The following is a 23,047-nucleotide window of genomic DNA, read 5'->3' on the forward strand; positions in this document are numbered from 1 at the left end:
TAACTAATAGGTTAATATAGTTATAATACTAAAAGGTATAATATATACCTTTAATAAAAAACCCTAAAATAAACACTAAAACAAGAGCTATAACTAATAAGCTAATAAAGGAGACAAAAATGTAATAATAAATAATAATATGTTTGGGTCTGTGTCCTCATAGAAATCTCATGTCTAATTATAATCCCCAATGTTGGAGATGGGCCTGTTGGGAGATGATTGGATCATGATGGCAGATTTCCCTTTTGGTGCTGTTCTCCTGATAGTGAGTGAGTTATCATAAGATGTTGTTGTTTAAGTGTATAGCATCTCCCACCTCTCTCTCTTCCTCCTGCCCTGGTCATGTAAATATGCGCCTGCTTCCCGTTCCCATTCCACCATGATTGGAAGTTTCCTGAGGTCTCCCCAGCCATGCTTTCTGTACAGCCTGAAGAACTGTGAGTCAATGAAACCTCTTTTCTTCATAAATTCCCCAGTGTCAGATATTTTTATAGCAGTGTGAAATGAACACAATAGAAATAATCACCCAGAAGAGTTAAAAAAAAAAAGAGTTAGAAAAAAAGAAATGGAACAAATAGAAAACAGAAAGATAGCAGACACAGCTTTTTCCATACATGTAAACAACTTTATTAAATAAAAGTGGTTTAAACACCTGTGTTAGTCCAATCTCACACTGCTATGAGAAAATACCCGAGACTAGGTAATTTATAAAGGAAAGAGGTTTAATTGACTCATAGTTCCACATGGATGGGGAGGTCTCAGGAAACTTAAAATCACGGCAGAAGGGAAGCAGACATGTCCTTCTTCACATGGTGGCTGGAGAGAGAGAAGAGCAAAGTGGGGAAAGACCCTTATAAAACCATCAGAGCTCATGAAAACTCACTCACCATCATCAGAACTGCTTGAGGAAACTGCCCCCGTGATCTAATCACCTCCCATGAGGTACCACCCCCAACATGTGGGGACTACAATTTACATTACAATTCAAGATGATATTTTGAATGGGGACACAGCCAAACCATATCATTCTACCCCTGGCCTTTCCCAAGTCTCAGGTCCTCACATTTCAAAACACAATCATGCCTTTCCAACAGTCCCTCAAACTCTTAACTCATTCCAAAATTAGGCAAGGCAAGTCCATTCTGCCTATGAGCCTGTAAAATCAAAAGCAAGTTAGCTACTTCCTAGGTAGAATGAAGGTACAGGCATTGAGTAAATACACCCACTCCAAATGGGAGAAATTGGCCAAAACAAAGGCACTACAGGATCCATGCAAGTCCAAAATCCAGTCAGGCAGTCATTAAACCTCAAAATTACAAAATGATCTTCTTTGACTCCATGTCTCACATCTAGGTCATGCTGATGCAAGAGTGGGCTCCTGTGGCCTTGTGCAGCTCTGTTCCTGGGGCTTTGCAGGGTACAGTCCCCCTCCTGGCTGCTTTCATAGGCTGGCATTGAGTGTCTGTGGCTTTTCTAGGCACATGGTGCAAGCTGTCAGTGGATCTACCATTCTGGGGTCTGGAGGATGGTGGCCCTCTTCTCACAGCTCTACTAGGCAGTACCCCAGTGGGGATTCTGTGTCGGACTCTGACCCCACATTTCCCTTTTGCACTGCCCTAACAGAAGGTCTCCATGAGGGCTCTTCCCCTGTAGCAAAATTCTGCCGGGATATCCAGGCATGACCATACATCCTCTGATATCTATGCAGAGGTTCCCAAACCTCAATTCTTGACTTCTGTGCATCTGCAAGACCAACCACATGTAAACCACCAAGGCTTGGGGCACCCTCCAAACAACAGTTGTCTGAGCTGTACATTGGCCTCTTTCAGCCACAGCTGGAATGCAAAGCACCAAGTCCCAAGACTACACAAAGCAGGAAGGCAGTGGGCTCAGCCCATGAAACCATTTTTTCCTCTTTAACCTCTGGGATTGTGATGAGAGGGGCTGTGGTGAAGCCCTCTGACATATGTGGAGATATTTTTTCCATTGCCTTGGCAATTAACATTTGGCTCTTTCTTAATTATGCAAATTTTTGCAGCCAGCTTGAATTTCTACTCAGAAAATGAATTTTTCTTTTCTACCACATTATCAGGGTGCAAATTTTCCCAATTTTTATGCTCTGTCACCTCTTGAATGCTTTGCTGCTTAGAAATTTCTTTTGCCAGATACCCTAAATCATCTTTCTCAAGTTCAAAGTTCCACAGATTTCTAGGACAGGGGTAAAATGCTGCCAGCCTCTTTGCAAGACCATAGCAAGAGTCACCTTTGCTCCAGTTCCAAAGAAGTTTCTTATCTCTGTCTGAAACTACCTCAGCCTGGACTTTATTGTTCACATCACTATCAGCATTTTGGTCAAAGTCATTCAACAAGTCTCTAGGAAGTTCTAAACTTTCACCATCTTCCTATCTTCTTCTGAGCCCTCCAAACTGTTCTAACCTGTGCCTGCTACCCAGTTCCAAAGCTGCTTCCACATTTTCAGGCATCTTTACAGCAGTGCCCCACTCTCTGAAGTACCAATTTACTCTATTAGTATGTTCTCATGCTGCTATGGAGAAATACCAAGACTGGGTAATTTATAAAAGAAAGAGGTTTAATTGACTCACAGTTCCACATGGCTGCAGAGGCCTAAGAAACTTACAATCATGGAGGGAGGCAAAGCAGACACATCCTTCTTCACGTAGTGGCAGAGAGAGAAGTACAGAGCAAAGTGGGGAAAAGCCCCTTATAAAACCATCAGATCTTGTGAGAACTCCACTCACTATCATGAGAACAGCAATGGGGGAACCACCCCCATGATCTCATCACCTCCCATGAGGCCCTTCCCCCTAACATGTAGGGATTACAATTCAGATTACAATTCAAGACGATATTTTGGGTGGGGACACAGCCAAACCATATCACAGCCCAATTATCAGGCAAAAATTGTCAATCGGATTTAAAAAAAAAAAAAATGAATGGCCTATACCATTTAAAAGAAGCACATTTTACATAAGAAGAAACAAATACTTCAAAAGTATAGAAAAAGATGTTGCATTCTAATGATCACCAAAAGAAAGCTGGCATGACTATATTAATATCAGACAAAGGAGACACCAAGACAAAGACTATGAGCAGGTGAGCAGTGGAAAAGAAGGTAATTTCACAATGATAAAAGGATTGGTTCATAAAAATTCTAAATGTGTATATATTTAATAAAATAACTTCAAAGCACATGAAGCAAAACTGAGAGTTACATGGAGAAATAGACAAATTCATAAATTTAAACTAGAAATTTAATATCTCTTTCTCAATAATTGATAGAACAAAAAACTGGTAATGACATAGAGGTTTTAAAATGGTATCAACCAAATTAATTTAATTGATACATATATACAGAACACTCTATCCTATAACTATTAGAAAATACATTCTTACTTGAACCCAGGAGGTCGAGGCTGCAGTGAATCATGATCACGCCACTGTACTTCAGCCTGGGTGACAGAGTGAGACCCTGTCTCAAAAAAACCCTATTTTTCAAATGCGCTACAAATACCAAGATAGGCTACTTCTGAGCCATAAAAGTATGTCTCCATAAATTTAAAAAAATTCAAGTCTTAAAAAATGTTTTCTAACTGCAAAGGAAGTTAAATAAGATTTCAAAAGAAAAGATTTTCCCAAATATTTAGAAATTTTAACACATTTCTAAATAAACCATAGATTAAAGAAGAAATCGAAAGAGAGAGTGGGAAGTAATTTGAATTGAATGGAAATGAAAACACAGTGTATCGAAATTTGTGAATTCCAGTAAAGCAGTACTGGGGGTGGGGGAAGTAATTTATAAACAGAAAATGCCTATATAAGAAAAGAAGAAAGGTCTTAAATCAATAAACTCAGCTTTTACCATAACAAACAAAAGCAACAGCCACACACAAAAAAAGATAAATTAAAGTGAAGAGAAGAAAGGAAATAATAACTATCAGGGAAGAAATCAGTAAAATAGAAAATAAAAAAAATGATTAAAAAATCAATAAAACCACAGGTAGATTCTTTGAGAAAAATCAATAAAATTGGTAAACTTACAGCCAGATTAGTTAAAAGTTAGAGGAGATATAAATTACCAAATTCAGGAAAGACAGAGGTGACATCATTAAGATTTTCAGCATATTTAAAGGACACGGGAATATTATATACAATCTTATGTCAATAAATTCAACAAATTAAATGAAATGAAAAAATTCCTTGAATAAATAAACTACCAAACTCACTAAGAAATAGAGTAGCCCTATTACATATTTTATTTATTTTAAAGTTTAAAACTTTCCTAGAAAGAAAACTCTAAAATCTGATGACTTCACTGGTGAATTCTTCCAAACATATAAGAAAATAATAATAGTACCAATTTCATATAAATTATTTTATAAAATCAGAGAAGAAGGAATACTTCCCATCTCACTCTATGAAATCAGCATTAGCCTAATAGCCAAATCAAAAATAGGCATTACAAAAAAACTACTGATCAAATCCTTCATGAACAAAGATGTAAACATTTTCCAAAAAGTTTTAGAAAATATGATTTTGGAATGAACAGATTTCGCTTGATTAACCAAATATATCAAAGTTAATGAGACCACAGAAAGTGGGAGGCTATGATTCTATCATGTCAACTCCTTCAGTAAAAAAGTTTACTATTTTCATAGAGCTGAAAAAGCAGATGTTCTCCTTATTCACTAACTTGACTGGTGTTTGGAGGTATATTGTTTAGATAACAGATTCCGGAGTCACAGATGCCTGGGACCAAATTTTAGCTACATCTCTTACTAGCTTTATAACTTGGGAACATTACTTACCTTTCCTGTGCTTCAATTTTATCAGCTATAAAACAGAGAGGAGAATATCTCTTTCCCATAGTCTTGTTACAAGGAATAAGCTAATTAATACTTGTAAAATGTTTAGAAAAACTGAAGGGCTGGGATATAGTAGGTGCTCACTTAGTCTCACAAGGGGCAGCCATAGAAGGAGGAGTAATCATACCATGTAAAGAGCCATGAAAGATACCCCTGAACTCAGCACTAAAGAATGTGCTTGGTAGACACATCAGGAAGAAAGCAAGGGAATGAACATACCACATGAAGTGACCAGCATAAACAAGCACTTAGCAGCCATAAAGGTTATTGGTATTTTCCAGAAACTGAGTAAGCTAATAAGTAGAATGTAGAATACACTTTTGTGGAGTGTAAGGAAGGGGGAGTATGAGTGAGGGGCAAACTAGGAGACATTAAAGCTGGAAACTGAGGACAGATCATGCAGAGCCTTGTGTGCCATGATAATGCAGTGCAATTTGATCCTAGTCAATGTAGGAAACCATCAAAGAATTTAATACGAGAAGGTGTCATAGCCAGATCTTTGTTCTTACAGATAATTTTGGCAAAGCTAAGGAAAACACATCCAAAAGGAGGAAGCTAAAGGCCAGGGGACTGGCAAAGAACTGTTGACTGTATTTGTTTCTTACTGCTGCTGTAACAAGCTACCACAAATTTCATGGCATAAGACAGGACAAATTTATTAGCTTTCAGTTCTGCAGGTTAGAAGTCTGGCACAGCTCTCACTGGGCTCAAATCAAGGTGTTGGCAGGGTTGCCTTTCTTCTGGAGGCTGTTGGGGGAATCCATTTCCCTGTCCTTATTTATGGCCACTTTCTCCATCTTCAAAGCCAGCAACACTGACAAGTCCTTCTTAAATCATTCTCACCTCCTCTTCTGTTGCCCTCTCTAATCTTAAAGATCCCTGTCATTAAATTGAACCCACTGTCATAACCCATGATAATCTCACTAAAGTCAGTTAATTAGCAACCTTAAACCCATCTGCAATCTTAATTCCCCTTTGCCATATAATATAACATATTCACAGGCTCTGGTGACTAGGAGCTGGACACCTTTGTGGGGTCATTATTCTTACCTCAGAAGCTATTATAAAACATCTGGTAAGAGATAATAAGGACCTGAATCAAGGTGGCAACAGCGGAAATAGGAAGGGATATCCAAGAGAGTGCTTTTAGATGCATCAGCTGGGTGCAACAGCTCATGCCTGTAATCACAGCACTTGGGTAGGTGAGCCAGGAAGATTACTTGAACCCAGGAATTTGAGGTGGCAGTGAGCTATGATCATGCCACTGCACTACAGCCTGTGTGACAGCCTGTCTCAAAAACAAATAATAAAAATATAGAATAATACAGTGATTCATTTGGGTGGCTTTAGAGTGTATAGAAAACATGAAGAAGAATAGGAAATTAAGGATGTCACCTACTTAAATTTGAAGAGCTTGATGAAATCTCATGTCACTAACATACGATTTGAGTTTCTAATATGTAAATATAAAGTTCTCTCCGAATACTATGGGTGGGATGCCCGAAACATTCTTGGAAATTTGGTCTGAAGCTTAGGAAAGCAGTGATGCTGATAACTAAGATTTGAGCATTGTCAAGAAATTTAACGTCTCCAACAGAGTAGCTTACTCTAAGTTACCGAGGACATTAAAGACAAATACACACATACTTACTGAATATTTAGCAGCTCTTGTTGGTGCTAATATTCAACATAAGAAATTCAGACATATCAAAAAATAAAATGTAAATGATCAATCATATCTGCAGCTGATCTTCACTGGCAGCTCATAAGAGAAGCAAAGACAAGTCTAATGGTGAACCACTACAAAGGTGGCATCCCCAAGCCCAAGGAACATGGAAATGGTGATAAGGATATGTTCTGCCCTAAACAACAACAAAAAAATGGGACACTGGATGCAACCCATGACTTTCCAGCCCCATGTTTGCATGTGTTATAGTTTGAATATGCAATGGTTTTGTGTCCCCTCTAAAATCCTTGTTGAAACTTAATCCCCAATGCTACAGTATTAACAGGTGAGACCTTTAGGAGGTGATTAGGTCATAAGAGCTCATCTCTGGTGAATGGGCTTAAGGACTTCATCAAAGACGCTTCACAGAGTATTTGGTCCCGTCTTACCCTCTGTTCTTTCCACCACATGAAGAAATCGCATTCCTCTCTTCCAGAGGGTGTAGTGTTCAAGGTGCCATCTTGAAAGCAGAGCGCAGCCTTCAACAACACCAAACTTGCCAGAACCTTGGATCCTGAACTTCCCAGACCCCAGAACTTTGAGAAAATACACAGTTCTCTGAGGAAGTAAAATACCCAGTCCTAGGGTATTTTATAGCATCACAAATGGACAAAGATATCACGTTTTGTCTCTCACAAGAACACCTATGGAAAAATATATTTATCCCACTAGAAACCAGGTTTCTATTTAACATTTAGGGAGATCTTCCGATTTGTGAGACGCTCCAACTATCTATCTATATCTTTATCTACATATCTATATCTATATCATCTATATCTATATCTGTCTTAAAAAGACATTGCTTAATTCACTGGTGTTGAAAAGCCAAGTGGTATAGTGACGTTAATATACCTACAAAAAAAAGTAATTTAAAGATATTTTCTTATAGAAAAGACAAAACCTGAGGTACTGTACAGGTCTATTAATTCTCAGCAGTGCAAATGATGCACAATCCAAACCAGGTGTAATAAAACACCCTGCAACAAAAAACTTAGAATTCCATATACATGCCTGGGGATGGGGGGAGTGGGAAGGCAGGGTGGAAATGTCCATTTAAATATAGAACCTTGATTAATTTTCTTCTATATAGGAACCATAATAACCAAAAATAAGCTCATGGATGTAGTGGCGGTGACATATGAGTTGGAACACGTGGCATGTACAAAGGTGAGTAATAAAAGTGAAGCAAATGAGCAAAAATATATCAAAAGTGACTAAAATTATGTGTTTTCATTGTTAAGAGATGTAGTGAAATTCTCACCTGGTGAATTTCAATTCAGCATTTCCTTGACATATCTTTTATAATTTTCACTCTAATTATAATGAAAATCATTTTTCAATGTAATTTTATAATAAAAATGTTTCTTTATTTCTCATTACATAAGAACATGATCTTATACAGTTACTGAGCAGGCTTACAATGTGCTGTATCTTCTCTTTCTTACCATTTAATCTCTTCATAGTCTACAGATGTCAAGAGGTTCAGATTAAGCTTGTTAAAGATCTGCTTCACTCGAACTCACTGATGATTATTTATTTAGCAGTTTTATGTAACCCTGTCATTGATAAGCACTCTATTAATTTGCCGAGGGACAAATCAACACTAGTTATTTTTCTACTGGCTATTAGGCTCTGTGCTGCTGTTTGTTACAAACCACTTGCCAGTTAATTATAAATTATGGGTCCTCTTTGCCTATATTAATTGATATCTTCTCTGCCTTTGTAATACTAGACAAATAAATTGAAGGCAAGATTTATTAGGCAGTGTATGTCTTGTGTCTCTTGATTAGTATTCTTTACTTTTTTAACATTTATACTTGTTTATACAGATTTGACAGACCAATGCATTAGAGAAATAATCTTTAGGGTGTTTTGTAGTGAAAAAAGAAAGAGAGGGGGGAGATAGAAAATGATTTAATAGGTTTCCTACAAATTTATTTCAAATGACCCACAATTCATTGTTAGCAATTCCTAAAATGCCTTTCGACTATGTGTTATGGACTGGTGATGGCAGCTTCCCAATTATGCAAAAGCTAATATTCAAGTGGTTTTAAAGTCTATGCATCCAGTTGCTATATGATAAATAAAAATAATATGTATATAACAAAACCTATATCACATTACACATGCAATAGCTAAATGTCTTTTCTTTGCCTTATTGCTTATTTGCATCTGATTACCTGTTCTTTTGCATATATAGATACCTTTTTTTTCTTTTTCTGTCATTTAAACAGTCTATAGATGTAATACATAGTGACAAAAGAATAAACTATAGCCATTTAAAATTTTCAGAAGCATAAGTTACAGATGGCACTTTCCATAGGACATGAACCTTTCTATTTGCAGTCCACAGAGAAGCAGGAATCAGAATTTAGGCCAGGTAGAAATAAAAAAATATTTTACAATAGAAAGTCTTAATTCGTTTGCTCCCTGGACAGTATCAAACATTGAAGAATTGCAAATTTAATGGAAAGGTTTACCCCAGAGGGTCATTGTACTATATTCCGGTTTCAAGGGGCGTCAGGACCTAGCTGTCTGCCAAAAGATCTGGGTCTCTGAAATCCTAATTTTGTACATAATTTCTCCATTTAATTGACAGTTTTGACCCAAGTTGCTTTTGCAGTATCTTGGATTCTGAGTAATTCCCCATCTGACATAAATCCAGCAAATGGACATCTAGCCCATTGGGGTTGGCTGGTGGTTTTTCCATTAGTTTTCATGGGAAAGGAGAAACATTTTGGTCAAGCATATCTATTCCTATTTTCAACTCACACATAATTGAATCTCTTCTCCAACATTTTCACGTTTGAAGATTTAAAGACTCCCCAATTAGAATTTAGAGAAAGCCTTTAGAGTAAAATTAGCTAGCTCACTCAGAAAACATGCACTCTGCTAATGTGCGGGAAACTGACCTTGAGCCACTTTTTAATAATGAGATTCCAAGGATCATCTTTTCCTATGTACTGTGCTACCTTTTGTTGGCGGTTTCTGGGCATGCCTCCCAATGGATGTCATAAGGGATAGAATTTCCTGATAGCCTTGATTCAGTTGATTATTCAGAAAACATGCTACTAATCATCCTTCACCAATTTGTTATATTATCTGTAGATCCTCCACCTTGCTCTTCTTACCGTTTACTATTTCACCACTCAAAATCTCTGTCCCCCATGGCTAAACAACATTGGAGGTAAGTAAGATTTAAGCTATTAGTTACAACTCAAAACTAATTTGATTAGCAGGGGATTGGAGTTGGCTCTAACCTCTCAAATACATCATTTCTGATTATTCACATTTTAGGTATTCACATTGCATTTGAACCCAATTACATAGTTAATCTGCTGTTTGCTAAATTATGCTGTACATTTTTTAATGTCTCATACTATTTTACCCTAATCCAGTGGCTTTCAAATGGGGACAATGTTGCTCCCCATGGAGCATTTGGCAATATCCCCAGACAGTGGTCATGATGGAAATGGGGGAGGGGGATTAACTGCTACTGGCATCTAGAAAGTAGAGGATGGAGATAATACTGAACACCCTAAAATGCATGGGACAGCCTCCAATAACAAAGAATTATGGGTCCCAAATGTCAATCACAATGAGTCTGAGAAACCTTGCTATAACCCCTCAAAAAAAAACCCGAATTTTCTTCCCTGAAGTGGCAACAGTAAGTAACAAGAGTTCTGGAGCAGAAAAATTAGAAACCTAATAATGACTACATTTTCTAGTATTCAGCGACCCACAGAGGTTGTCATGATGTACGCATTAATATAGAGGCTAACTTGAACTGCTAAGACAAAAGGTATACACTTGGGGACCGAAATGAACCTTCTGTGAAGCTTGCTATGTGTTACTTCATGAAAACATTATTAGAAATGCATTCAAGGAATATAATTCAATTCTATTGAACTCAAGATTGAATTAGGACTTCTGGGTTGGTCAATGCAGGGGAAACTGAGTTAGATATATCACTAACGAAACTTGGTCATGGAGCAGCAGGCAGAAGAGGAAGCACACATGGTTAAAAGGACAACAAGTAGAGTTTAGTACACCTGCAACAATAAGATTTACCAGCCCGAAATATGAGTCTTTTTATTCAACAATTGTTTACTGACATCCAGTGGGTAGATATAATATTTGTCTTCCAACTGCTATCCCACTATCCTAAAGTATTTTTAACATATAATTACAAACAATGACATATATATAAGGCATATAAATCCACATATTCAATATTAAACATAATTTCTCATTTGAAAATATAAATAGATGCTCTATTATTATCAAATATCATCTAATGCCATCATATTATGGAATGGGAACTTTCCATACCTTCAGTGTGCATATCTCACTTTGGAAGCTGCTGCAGAAGGAGATATAAATTTAATTCTTAATTAAATTTGCACATCCACCACTAGATGATACTCTTCTTGAGAACAGCAATGTTGTCTTTTTTTCTCTTTTTCTTTATATTGCTAGTGCTCAGAACAAAATGGGAACTTAATACCTGTTTTATTTAATGAAGAAATGTTGGCCTATAACCAGCTGATGATCCAGTAAGAGGGAATGCAATAGGTGCATATAAAACTATGCTACAAGGCAGAATTATAATGTAGTAGTGGCTTTTTAAAAAAGCAAATTTTCCTCTCTCATAAATTTTTTGGAGATCCACACCAAAGCTTGGCCAAAGACCCCACAAACATTCCTTTTATTAATAGTTCTCATTCTTAGGTGGTCCTTGGGTTACGACCATATTTCTTCTTGCATAAGAGTTCTGAATTAAGCTGCATAAGACCCCGTTAAGCTGTTTCCATATTACATATAAAGCTAATGTGGGACCCCACTGTATTTCTAGATCCTGGATTGAGATGAAACCACCCATCATCATTCAATTAGGAACCTCTTCCAACCCTCTCTCTCCAAAATGAGTTTAATTCTCTATTTAAGACAGGTAAACTTCTTTGTCCTCTTAAACTAATAATAACTTTCAAGTCAGTCTGTAACTATGGTTAACATATCACGTGATACACTTATACTGCCAACATTTTGGCCACCATTTTAGCACTCTATTTGGAAAAATTCTGTGTGTCCTTTGGCACTGTTTTGCTTGTTGGAGTTTATAAAGAAGTAGACCAGGCAGGAAGGTGAGTGTGATCTGACTTTAGATAAACAAGGAATTTTCTGCACAGTAATAAAATCATCACCACCACCCCACCCCTACAACAGAATAATTTTAGTGACTTATACATTGGTTTAATCCTCAAATGTTTTTGTAATATGTAATCTCCATACACAATGTTAATATTAATGGGAACTTGACTAATACTTGAATAGTCTTCTATTAACTGAAAATGAGTTAATGAAAGAACCCTTTACTAACGCAGGCATTAGCTTTTTCACCTTGGAGGAGCAAGCTCATTCTATGCCACATTCCCTTGTTGCCTTACTTTTGCAATTTTCACTGAGCACCTTCCTATGTTCATTCAGTTGAGATCCCTCAAATTCTGCCATTCATGGGGAAAACTCACTTCCTAAAGGTATCTGAACCCATAGGTATTGTCCAGCCAAGGAGATTTCAGATAAACTCTCTCTCCTTATGCATAGTTTGTTGAATAGGTTCATCTACAATAGAATTGCCAAATTGATTCACCAAAAATTAGCTGGGCAAGATCTGGTTATTTATTTCACATGCATGAACATGAATTAAATGTCTAGCAGATAATACATTGCATATAATAACCCTTATAAAGGAGATATGATTGTCTCTGCCTTAAATGTAAGGAAATTAAGAAACGGGAGGTTTAACATCTTACCATAGTAGGTCACATGGTATACGAAGGAGCAGGTATTCTAAGAAGCAGAATATGCATTTATTTGGAGGTAAACATAACACTAAATTTATTATTACATAAAAAATCAGTCCACTTTGAAAGCCACTGTACATCTGATGGGACTTTAGGGTTTGATTGCAGAATTCTCTGAAATAGGGTTGTTTGGGATGTAATTAACATGATAAACAAGGGAAAGACACAAGTTTAGCAAAAAGCTCACTTTGAGTGGATAAATTTCTCTTTTTCCTTTTTTTAAATGAGAAAGGCTGGATAAAAGGCACATGAAATAACTGCTGACTGAGTGGAGCTCTTGAGCTAAGGACTTGTGCTGTGAAAATTCTACTTTGTCTAGCAAACACTATCGAATAGAAACCTTGAAAAGGGAACATTTATGTTTCTCATTTTCTTAAAAAAAATCAGCTCTAACCTCATGACTTCCCTGACAATGCTAAAGTCACAGGTGGTAGGAGGAATATAAAAGCTAGAAGCAGGACTTCTACTCCTTAAACAGTCTCTCATTCCCAGCATCTTAGTTTAGCTGCAGAGGCTGAGTGGATGCACAGACAACACAAACGGAGGTGTCTTTGGGCAGTCAGTTCAGATGAGTAACCCAAATCCTCTGCACAAGCCTCTCCCATGGTAAAAGTCAGGAATTTCAGATCACAATCCCCTACCACAAAGCCAGATAGAACAGGTGATTATATACCAATATCATCATTTTTCAGTCACGGTCATGTCTAAACGAAAAAGTCAAACACAGTGTTTGGTATTAATATGGTTTGAACAGAATCATCATTGCAATTGCTCCAAAGGTGCTGTGGTTTAGTGATGGAGTTTTGTGGTAGGCTTTGGAGTAGAACTGAACATTCTTCAAATGGTAACTCTGCAATCTACTACCATACAGATTATTATACCTCTCAGAGTGATTGCCTTTATTCTTGTAAAATAAATGTAATTCTTATCTCTAGGGATTTGAGAGGATTTAATGAGACTACACAGTAACACATTACTTGGCATATAGCGGATGACGAAAAAAAATGTGAATTTTATTATTGAGTTAAAAATGTGAATTTCCAGATCCTCCAATAAGTAGATGCCAAGATGAGATTCAATGTGCAAGAAATTTATTAGAGGATATGCCTGTGAAAGAAAATGAGGAGGAGGAGGGCAGGAAAGGCTAGGGTAGCTTCCAGGCCATGATGCAAGTCTGACTCCAGGTGAAGGAGAGATAGAGGGAAGGGTGGAGGAATCCTAAATTACCATGCATTTTTAAGGAAAGTCTGTCAAGGCCATCAAGCAGTCCTAGAGCCAAATTAACCCATCAGAGGATCCTGCACCTCCAGAAATAGGCCTGCCTCAACAAAGATGCCAGGCTTATTCACAGGCTAGGAGCAGCCCGTGGGAAGCATAGACTCGCACTGTGATAAATTTCCAAGGCAGCAGCTGAAACCCTGGGTCACTCATGTTCCTTGCAGTCAGAGTGGCATGTTCTCGTGGTGGTCACCACCAGTATTATTCAATGCAGATTCCTTGGCAAACTGTGTGTTATTGTTTCTGAAAAGGCAAAAGAGGGCAGACAGAGAGTGTGTGCGCATACAAGCACAACAGTACACACAGATTAGGAATAGAAAGATATAGTCTGGGCATCTTTTAGGTTATATATTTGTTTTAAAAATGGAAATGAAGTCATATGGATGCAAAAGGATTCCATATGAAATTCTAAGATAATTCTTGTTCTGATTAAAATTATAAAAATAAACAACTTTTAAAAACTAATTTTAACAAATCCTTTCCTATTTAGAGCTGACATTCATGAATAATTGATCATAGGTTTCCTTAAAATTTATTATTTTTCTTTTCTTCGTCTTTTTTTCAGTTTACACAAGAGGTTTTTGGCTTGTTTTTTGGTCTTGTAGTTATTAGAGAATCTGAGGAAAACCAGTGATCTTCGTCTCTAAGATGTACATGTATCCATACACATTAAAGGGTACAATTCCAAAGAGTTTACGGGGCCTTTAAAGCCTATCAAAGAAACAGTGATTACATTTTTATAAAGCTATTAACCTATATGATTTTAAACTATTTTATAATTTTTGGACTACATACTTCTGTGGATGAAGATAAACAACCAGTTGTTGCTATTGAGACCTCTGGCTTTTTAAACTCACAATATTAGCGCACGCTAAGGCATCATTCATTCAAGCTATCCTGAATGGGAGAGTCTGTGTAGATGCACATTTAAATATATGAATAAAATGCGTCTTTGTGTGATAAGTTTCTTCTTATTCCCTCTCTTCTCCATATGATATGTCCAGTTCAGGATAGAAATTGACATGCTTAAGTCAATTCGATTATGCCTTAGTCCTTACTTTGAATATTTTAAAATTTAATATTATTCTACAGCTGTAGGTCTAGCACTGTCAGTGTCTGTTATCTCACATTTGGCTTTCTTTTCCTTAGTGAATGTGTATGTTTTAGGCTCTCTTCTCCTCTTAGTAGATGGACATGTTCCCTCTTGCTTTCTGTAGCTCATCAGTGTATCAACCTTTCCAAGAGAAATGATAAATTAGACAGATAAACTGTGAAAAAAAAAGGGGCGGCTCTGATAAAAATTTGGTCACACGCTGAATCCACTTGAGCCTGTACTCTCAGGCAGAAGCTATGTGAAATATAACATTCATCACACAACTGACGCTGGACCCACACAATACCTGTGCGCGATGGGGTGAATTCATTATGTCCCGGGAAACTGACTCTAGCAATGGATGCCTTCAATTACTCAGTCTCCAAAGTGCCTGTCCAGCCTCGCAGGCTTAATTCTCTATTTCCTTTCTTTTGGGGGGTTAGAGCCAACACTTCAACTGGCAGTTTCTTCTCTAGTTTAAAGAACATGGTAAATGACAGAGGTCCGGAATAATATATTTCCTCCAAAGCTGGTGACCAATTAGTTGCTTGCCACGGCCTGTCATTTCACTGCTGTAAGTGCTGTGTTCTCGTAGCTTGGTGATAGACACACTGTTTATTTTCCACTTTGCAGTCTTTGCCAATACTCCAAGTCCCACACAGCTGCCTTGATGCCACTCTCCTGGATAGCTTATGACAGGGAAAAGATAAAAGGTATGTGTGGCAAAATGGCAACCCTGAGCAAAGTTATCTAGGGTGCAAAGCAAAGAGCATAGTGATTTTATCACCTCACCTTTTTATTTTAATGCTTTTCAATGAATTGTGGAAAATGCCAAGTCCATGAGGTTAATGCTCAGATATAAGTACTGTGGCTAAAGACTTTGCGAGGGTTATTAAGCTGTTGACAATATGAGAATCAGACACATTCACCACTGGTTCAGTAATTGTCTTTCATCTAGGAGCAACTTCCCCTCTCGTCTCCCACCCAATTTTATGATTCATCATATTTATTTTTTGTTTCCTCAAGCAACATCTTTTATTAGTTGCACACTCACTGCAGAAATTTAATTTCTGCAAGAGAACAACAAAGCAGTTGATTATTATTATTGAGAATCTGGTACAACATCGAGTGAAATAAAATCTATAAGGCATTAAAATGACAGATTAGGCGAGAGCTGTATTCATTTACAAGTGTTAGAACATCATGCTAATGCCTCACAAGCACAACATAAAATGAAAATCAACTCTTTCATGCTGCTTTACGAACAAACGCTGTGAAGCTCCCAGGAACACAAGCCAGAGCCTCCGTTAAAGAGGCAATGTCCTTTTGTAGTTTGCTCATAAGTTCATCCTTGACAAACACAAATAAAAACACTCCTCTCTTATGCACAGCCAGAAGCGCTCCCTGCTTATCCCTTGGTCATCCCAAACTAAACACTGCTAATCCCAGTAAGATTTAAAGCATTCATATGCACCTCATTGTTTTTTAATGGAGAGTAACATTTCACTTATTAGGCAACCTCTATTCTTTATATCCCACCTAGAAACCAAAGAGAAAGCAGAAAAAAGGGGCCCGAGAATCAGCAATTCAGGGCTGTTACTCCTCAAAATCAAGCTCCCATAATTTATATATACTCTAATCACTCACAGCCTATTAACTCTTATTTTAGACGTAATATTTATGCTTTTATATTGTGAGCTGCAGCTCAATGCATGTAAGAAGCAAATTACGAGAACGCTAGAGATCCTCAGGCTAAAACCTCTAAACACTAGACTGGTTATTTTGATAAGAAAAGAGACACAAAAATACAATGGACAGAATGTCTCAAAGAATCTTCAAGGCCACCATATCTGGGGGTGACACTGTTCAGAGAACAGAACAAATAAACTCTGTTTATAGTATTAACACAAGCCTTCCAAAAGGGACTAAATGAGTTCCGTATTTCTCTTTCTTTCCTGAAAGAGAAGTATGTAAAACAGTTCAAAGGAAAGTCCATCAAAATAGTTAAAATACTTAAAGGTAAGTGTTTCAGCAAGAAAGCCAAAGTCTCACATATGCAGATCAATTTATTTTCCAACAATATTGAATAAAGTTGTATTGCTTATATATTTTCTATATATGCATATATATATATATATATATATATATATATATATATATATATATTTGGGAATGCATCTAATGTGCTTTACTGTATATTATTGATTATATGTGTAATTATTCATAGGCTAAACAATAACATAATTTATTTGTGAACTTTTACAGATTCATCTCAGATTCATTTACCACTTAATTCTCAGAAAGCAATTTCAGATGTCAGAGATTTTTATCCTTGAAAAGAGAATATCAAAAAGTTTCATTTCTGGGGTTCTACCATGGGTGGCAATTAAATAATGAGGATCATCAGAGTGACCATATTAAATATCTCCTCCTAAGATGATAGACAGCAGTGGCCGACACAGTAGAGAGTATGCAAACTCTCATCAACAATATGTCAAATATCAATTTGCATGCTACACCCATTCCTTAAGTGGTGCCAGTGAGTATGCTGATGTCCGTGGGTCACACATAACTCCTACAGCAGTGGTCTCCAACCTCCAGGCTGCAGACTGGTACCTGTCTGTGGTCTGTTAGGAACTGGGCTACACAGCCAGAGGTGAATGACAGGCGAGCCTCCTTGTCAGATCTGCAGTGGCATTAAATTCTCAAAGGAGCCCAAACCCTACTGTGAACTGCACATGTGTGGAATCTAGGTTGTGTGATCCTTATGAGAATCTAACTAATGCCTGATGATGCAAGGCAGAACAGTTTCATTCCAAAACCATCCTACGACCACCCATCTCTGGTCTATGGAAAAATTTTCTTCCATGAAACTGGTCCCTAGTGCCAAAACGGTTGGGGACTGCTGTCCCAAAGCATGTATGATATTTCCATCCACTCTCTTCTCTTCCAGAAAGCATGTAGGAATATTAATACATGGGAATAAAAATCTGAACTGCTACAATTTATTAAAAACCTAGAAAAATAAATCAGGGGAAGACTTTGCTAGTTTTGTTACCAATAACAAATTTCTAATGACACAGCTTGGATATTGAGGTGGGGAAGGGCTGATAGGGAGGAAGGAGAATGTAGGTGGAGCAGGAGGTCCTCCACTCCTAACTGTATCTGCTTGAGCAATGTACTTTCACCTCTAAGGACTACAGGATTCTAGAATGAAGGAGCTGTGATAGAGTTCCTGCTTTAGACATCTCACAAAGTGTTGTGAAAGCTAATTGCAATCATACGTGTAGGAAAGTTACCCTAAAAATGTAAGATGGTATTCATGTTGAATAAAGGACCCTGATTTTCCAGTCTTTGTATCAAAATTTCTTCTCTTATAGGCTCATGATTTCCAGAATTCCAACGAACCCCTCTCACTTTGCAGCTAAGTATGAAATCATGTATGCCTTGTACCATACATAAGTGTCCTTGGAATTAATGATGCAATCTAGCCTACATGATGAGGCAAAGAATGAACTGGCAAAGCATCACTGAATCATGGATTATACAGCCAGAATACAAGTCTGACAGACATGAGCTAAAATGAAATAAATGAAAATGTGAAGGAACATCAATATGGGTAGTACAAAGAGATCTCAGGCATATGGCTGCACCAAAAGTTTTAATAAAGAAGCAACCATCCCCCAGGGTGGGAGGAGAAAAAAAGGAAAGAAAGAAAGAAGGAAAGAAAGAAAGAAAAAGATGAAAGAAAGAAAGAAAGAAAGAAAGAAAGAAAGAAAGAAAGAAAGAAGAAAGAAAAGAGAGAAAGAAAGAGAAAGAAAGAAAGAAAGAAAGAAAGAAAAAGAAAAAGAAAGAAAAGAAAGAAGAAAGAAAGAAAGAGAGAGAGAGAAAGAAAGAAAGAAAGAAAGAAAGAAAAAGAAAGAAAGAAAGAAAGAAAGAAAGAAAAAGAAAGAAAGGAAGGAAGGAAGGAAGGAAGGTAGGTAGAAAGAGAAAACACATGAATTTGAGCTCTGGCCTTGTCCCCACTGACTGGCTTCTAATTTCTTGAACTTCACCCAGGCTGTGTGTCCAACAGACCACATGGTGATTGCTAAATTGCTCAATGACCACAAGCTACAACCATGGGGAAAATATTCATGAAAATTAACATCCCATTTAATACTCACCATGCTTCCAGCCAACACTTTGTGTACCAGAAAGTCCTCGAACTGGCTCCAAAACTTTTCAATTCCTGACAAATGCACTGGCCCCTCTCCAAGGAGCTGGGCAGCAATCTGTGTTGTACGCTGGTGTGTGGTGGTGGCAGTACCACTGGTGGGAGAGCCAGGAGGTGGAGGCATTCTTCTCAAGTAAGAAAGATCTGAAGACCAGTGGCCTTGGGGACTCACCCAGGCACCAAGAACTCCAACTCAGCACGGCAGGGGGCAGGTTCTTAACTGCTTTCAATTTTCCTATAAACGAAGGGCATATAATAAAGCCTGGATCTATGAAATAGCAACAAATGTTTGATTAATTTTTTTCATATTAGAAATGAACATTTACATTTACATTGATTTTTAGAGTATGATTTTAGAAGACTATGGCATCTTTGGAAGCAAATCTTCTAAAATGTGAATCCTTCAGGACTTTCTTAAAAACAAAAATAACCACATTAATACAATTAGTCTTGTCTTCTTTTATGAGCTTGCCCATGCGTTCTTATTTGTTGGACTTTCCTACATCCCTCATATCACATATACTTTAATCATAACTCTATGCCATTAACTTCAAGAAAACCATCCTTATCCTATTAAATATACATTGGGGGGACCATACTTGTTAGAGCAGCCACTGCACACCCACTCTTCCTCCCATAAACACATCCTTTCCTTAACTACGCTAAGAAAATATAATTATTTGCATTCTTCAAATATTCTTAAAATTCCTTTACATACACATTCTCAGGAAAAAGTTGATTTTCAGGGAAGGCTGAACACATTTGACTCAGGGCCTGATTTTCTTTAGGCCGTGTTATTTTCTCTGAACTACGAGGTTGGCACAAGTGATTGTTTCCAATGGCACTGCCATTAGGTAAAGTGTGGGGTGGTGTCTTCTAGCTTTTCATATTTTCTCAGGCCTTGTCTGGAGCTTTGCACATAAGATGTATTCATCCTATATACTGGAGAATCATGACGATGGCCCAATGTGTGTTGTACCTCTTACCTATGCAGGCATAATCGTGTCTATATTTGGAAAGAGAAAAATCTAATGTCAAAGATGGAATATTCCAGCTGCCACTTTTCTTTGTCCTTACAAAAGAAAATACAGGATGACATAGCTGTATGAAGATGCAGCTGGAAGCAGAAGAACTTTGTTTTCACTCCTGCCTCTGGAATTAGCAACGGGACTAAGATTGGCCACGTCATATCCTCACCTGTTAAGAAGTGCTTAGAGTTGATAATTTCCAAGGTCCCTTTCATCACTTAATTCCAAGCTTAAGATAATTTTTTCACCATCTGAAAGAAAGGCAAAAACATCTCCAGAATATCCAGGTCACTCCACCATATTTGGAACACTGGTCAAGAAAATACTACAGCTTTGTTCCCATGAGACCAATGTTGAAAGTATCTAGATGTTGAAAGTCAACACATTTAGATGATTGATTGACTGTTTTCCACTTTAACTTAAAAAAATAAATGTTGGTGTCGTTTAGACCAGCTCTGAGAATGTTGCTGAGTTTCTTAGTCTCTTTTAGATCCTTGTACCCCACTTTCTTGAAGGTGTTTAGGAAATAAGGGCTCTCTTAGTGGCCTCTGTGAAGTCTCATGGTAACTGCAAGCCTGAGGGTAAGAGGTCCTTCAGGAGCCCACAAACAGCTTGCTTTCATTAAAGTGTGGTTCTCCAGTACCATGCGCTGATGACTCACCAGGCCTCACACCAGCAGAGCACCATTTTTAAAGGAGGGACATAAAAGGACCATGCTGTTCAAGTAAGCACACCTAAAACATTCTAACTAGGTAAGATAACCAACAAAAGAGCATTCTGAATAATGATCCCAAACATCATCCTTTAAAAGCACCATAAAATCAACTACCCATAACTAGTTGTCACAGACATGATCCCAGTGCTTGATAGACTTTAGAAAAATTGACTCATTTGGTGATCTCCAGGCTAGGATATGTGGAAAGAAATTTCCAGTGAGAAACAAAGGGGGGACAAATAGGCAATAAATTGTTATAAGATGTTCTGATGAAGCTAGATAATTAAGTGAATATAAGAGGCTGTTCCAGGAATGTAAATAATTAAATCAAAGATAAGATTAACTATAGTAAAAAAAAAAAAAAAGCTCAATTCTGTGGCACCTTTATTTCCCTTTACTTGGCTTTAGTGGACTGGTGAATTTGTCCATTATTGACCTATAGCCATGGGCTCATTTGCTTAGATTACATGTAAGCAAATGTAATGGAATTACATGGAAATTGAAGTATATATCTATATATCACCTGTGGGACAAGTGATAAAAATGGAATGGTTAAGAACTTGTACACCAGAAACAAAAAGTCTCAAATTACAATCTTTGTTTCTTCTTTTTAATTCTGTAACTTTGTGCAAGCTATGAAACTCTTGGCGCCTCAGTTTCTTCACCTGTAAAATGGGCTAACAATTTCTATGACACATTGCTTGATAAAGCTTACATGATATATGTTAGACATGGTACTTTGCACTTAGAAAATATTTAATATGTAGTAGCCATTTAAATTATCACTATTCAGAAGGTTCATTGTATAGTTGCCTTACAGATTAGTTAAGACACTGGAGATGGCATATTTGTTTGTGAGTTACAACCAAATCAAGTCTCGTTCTGGAGGGAAAGAAGTGACTTAGGCTCACGTCCATGTGACATTTGTATCACGAGGTAGCTTAGGAAAGAGAAAACAAACCAGAAGCCCAGCACATTGATTCAAAGATTAGCCCTCAGTCCCTACAGAGTAATGGCTTCAAGGATTCCCCAAACATGATTTCTGGAGTCAGAAAAACATCAACCAAACATGTGGAAAGAGTGGAGAAAGTAGAGGAGAGAAAGAAGTCAGCTGCTAGTTGACTCCTGGAATGTGTTCAATCCAAATCATACTAGTAGTACAAAATCAGAGTCAGTATGAGGGGCAAGATGTGATGTACAAAAGGAGATGATGGGAGCACCCTGTGCTTTCCAGGAAAGCTCCTGATACTGTCTCAGTAGATGTTTGATGGTTGAAGATAACCAGTGAGTGGGTCTTTTTAGTTATATAGAATTAGAGGCCTGTGCAAAGTATGAAATAGGAAAACGTGGTCTTAAGTCACTCTGCAGAATAACATTACAGGAATTTTCAGTTTTCCTCTGGTAGGCTTGGAGAACTGGAGTAAGGCTGGAGATGTGAGCGGAGAACAGATGCAGTAAAAAGATGACAGCAGGAAGAACAAGCCCCAGATTAATGGACAGGGACTCAGTCCCAGGGAGGACACACCCTGCAATGAGAATGTTCAAGGGACTGTAAAAGCAGCAATAGCACATGGTCAATTTAAAGTTGTTTTCTCTTCTGTGCTGTAATCCCTCTCCCTACTGGGACATTGTCAATAAATGCATATTATGTGTAATAACTCAATTTTGTGGTGCTTGAGAGAATGATGACAGTACTCATTAGCATAGCCGAGCATTGTGGAGAGAGTTCAGAGAAAGCAAGAATTTAGAGTTAGAGGTGCCTGGGAGAATACAGCATTTCCTGTTTCCAAGTCTCCAGAAACCTTGGGGAAATCTATAAACTGGGGGTTGGAGCCACTTTATTTTTACTTTAATGAACAGAATGTCCTATGACTGCTGAAAGATATTTGTGGATCTCTCAGAGTTGTCTGTTGGACAAGGGTAGGAGGTCGTGTTGCAGGAGAGCAGTTCTTATCCATCGTGCAGTTTACTATGAGGGTCTCCTGATGTCAGACGTTAGGGTATGTGGGGTCAAGGATAGACGTCTCAGGAAGGCTCAAGTTTTTTGGAAAAGGGGGGAAGTGAACATTAACAAACCTAGAATATACATACAATGGATTTTAATTTGACCTGAATACCTCAGCCACTTCCTAATGCCAAACGCATTCTTTTGCTGAACTGTTTGAACGTTACCCTTTCTTGAGAACTGTACCATGTCAGAAGCATAGCAATAGAGTAGAGAGATCACAGACTTTAGAGGTGAAG

General features: G+C 37.6%; 1 protein-coding gene across 2 annotated transcripts in view; it reads right to left on the minus strand.

Moving 5' to 3' along the window:
• LOC116560598 overlaps positions 1-23,047 on the minus strand; it is a 582,130-nt gene that overhangs the window by 84,314 nt on the left and 474,769 nt on the right. For both annotated transcript variants that reach the window (XM_032292066.1, XM_032292065.1), the window contains exons 5-6: positions 20,258-20,339; positions 19,011-19,295 (exon numbers count right to left, since the gene is read on the minus strand). In XM_032292066.1, coding sequence (XP_032147957.1) covers positions 19,011-19,184 — 174 coding nt within the window. In that variant the 5' untranslated portion in view covers positions 19,185-19,295; positions 20,258-20,339. The remainder of the gene's footprint in view (positions 1-19,010; positions 19,296-20,257; positions 20,340-23,047) is intronic.

This window comes from Sapajus apella, unplaced genomic scaffold, assembly GCF_009761245.1.
Source record: "Sapajus apella isolate SASKATOON/1434 unplaced genomic scaffold, GSC_monkey_1.0 scaffold26, whole genome shotgun sequence".
Classification (NCBI taxonomy): domain Eukaryota; kingdom Metazoa; phylum Chordata; class Mammalia; order Primates; family Cebidae; genus Sapajus; species Sapajus apella.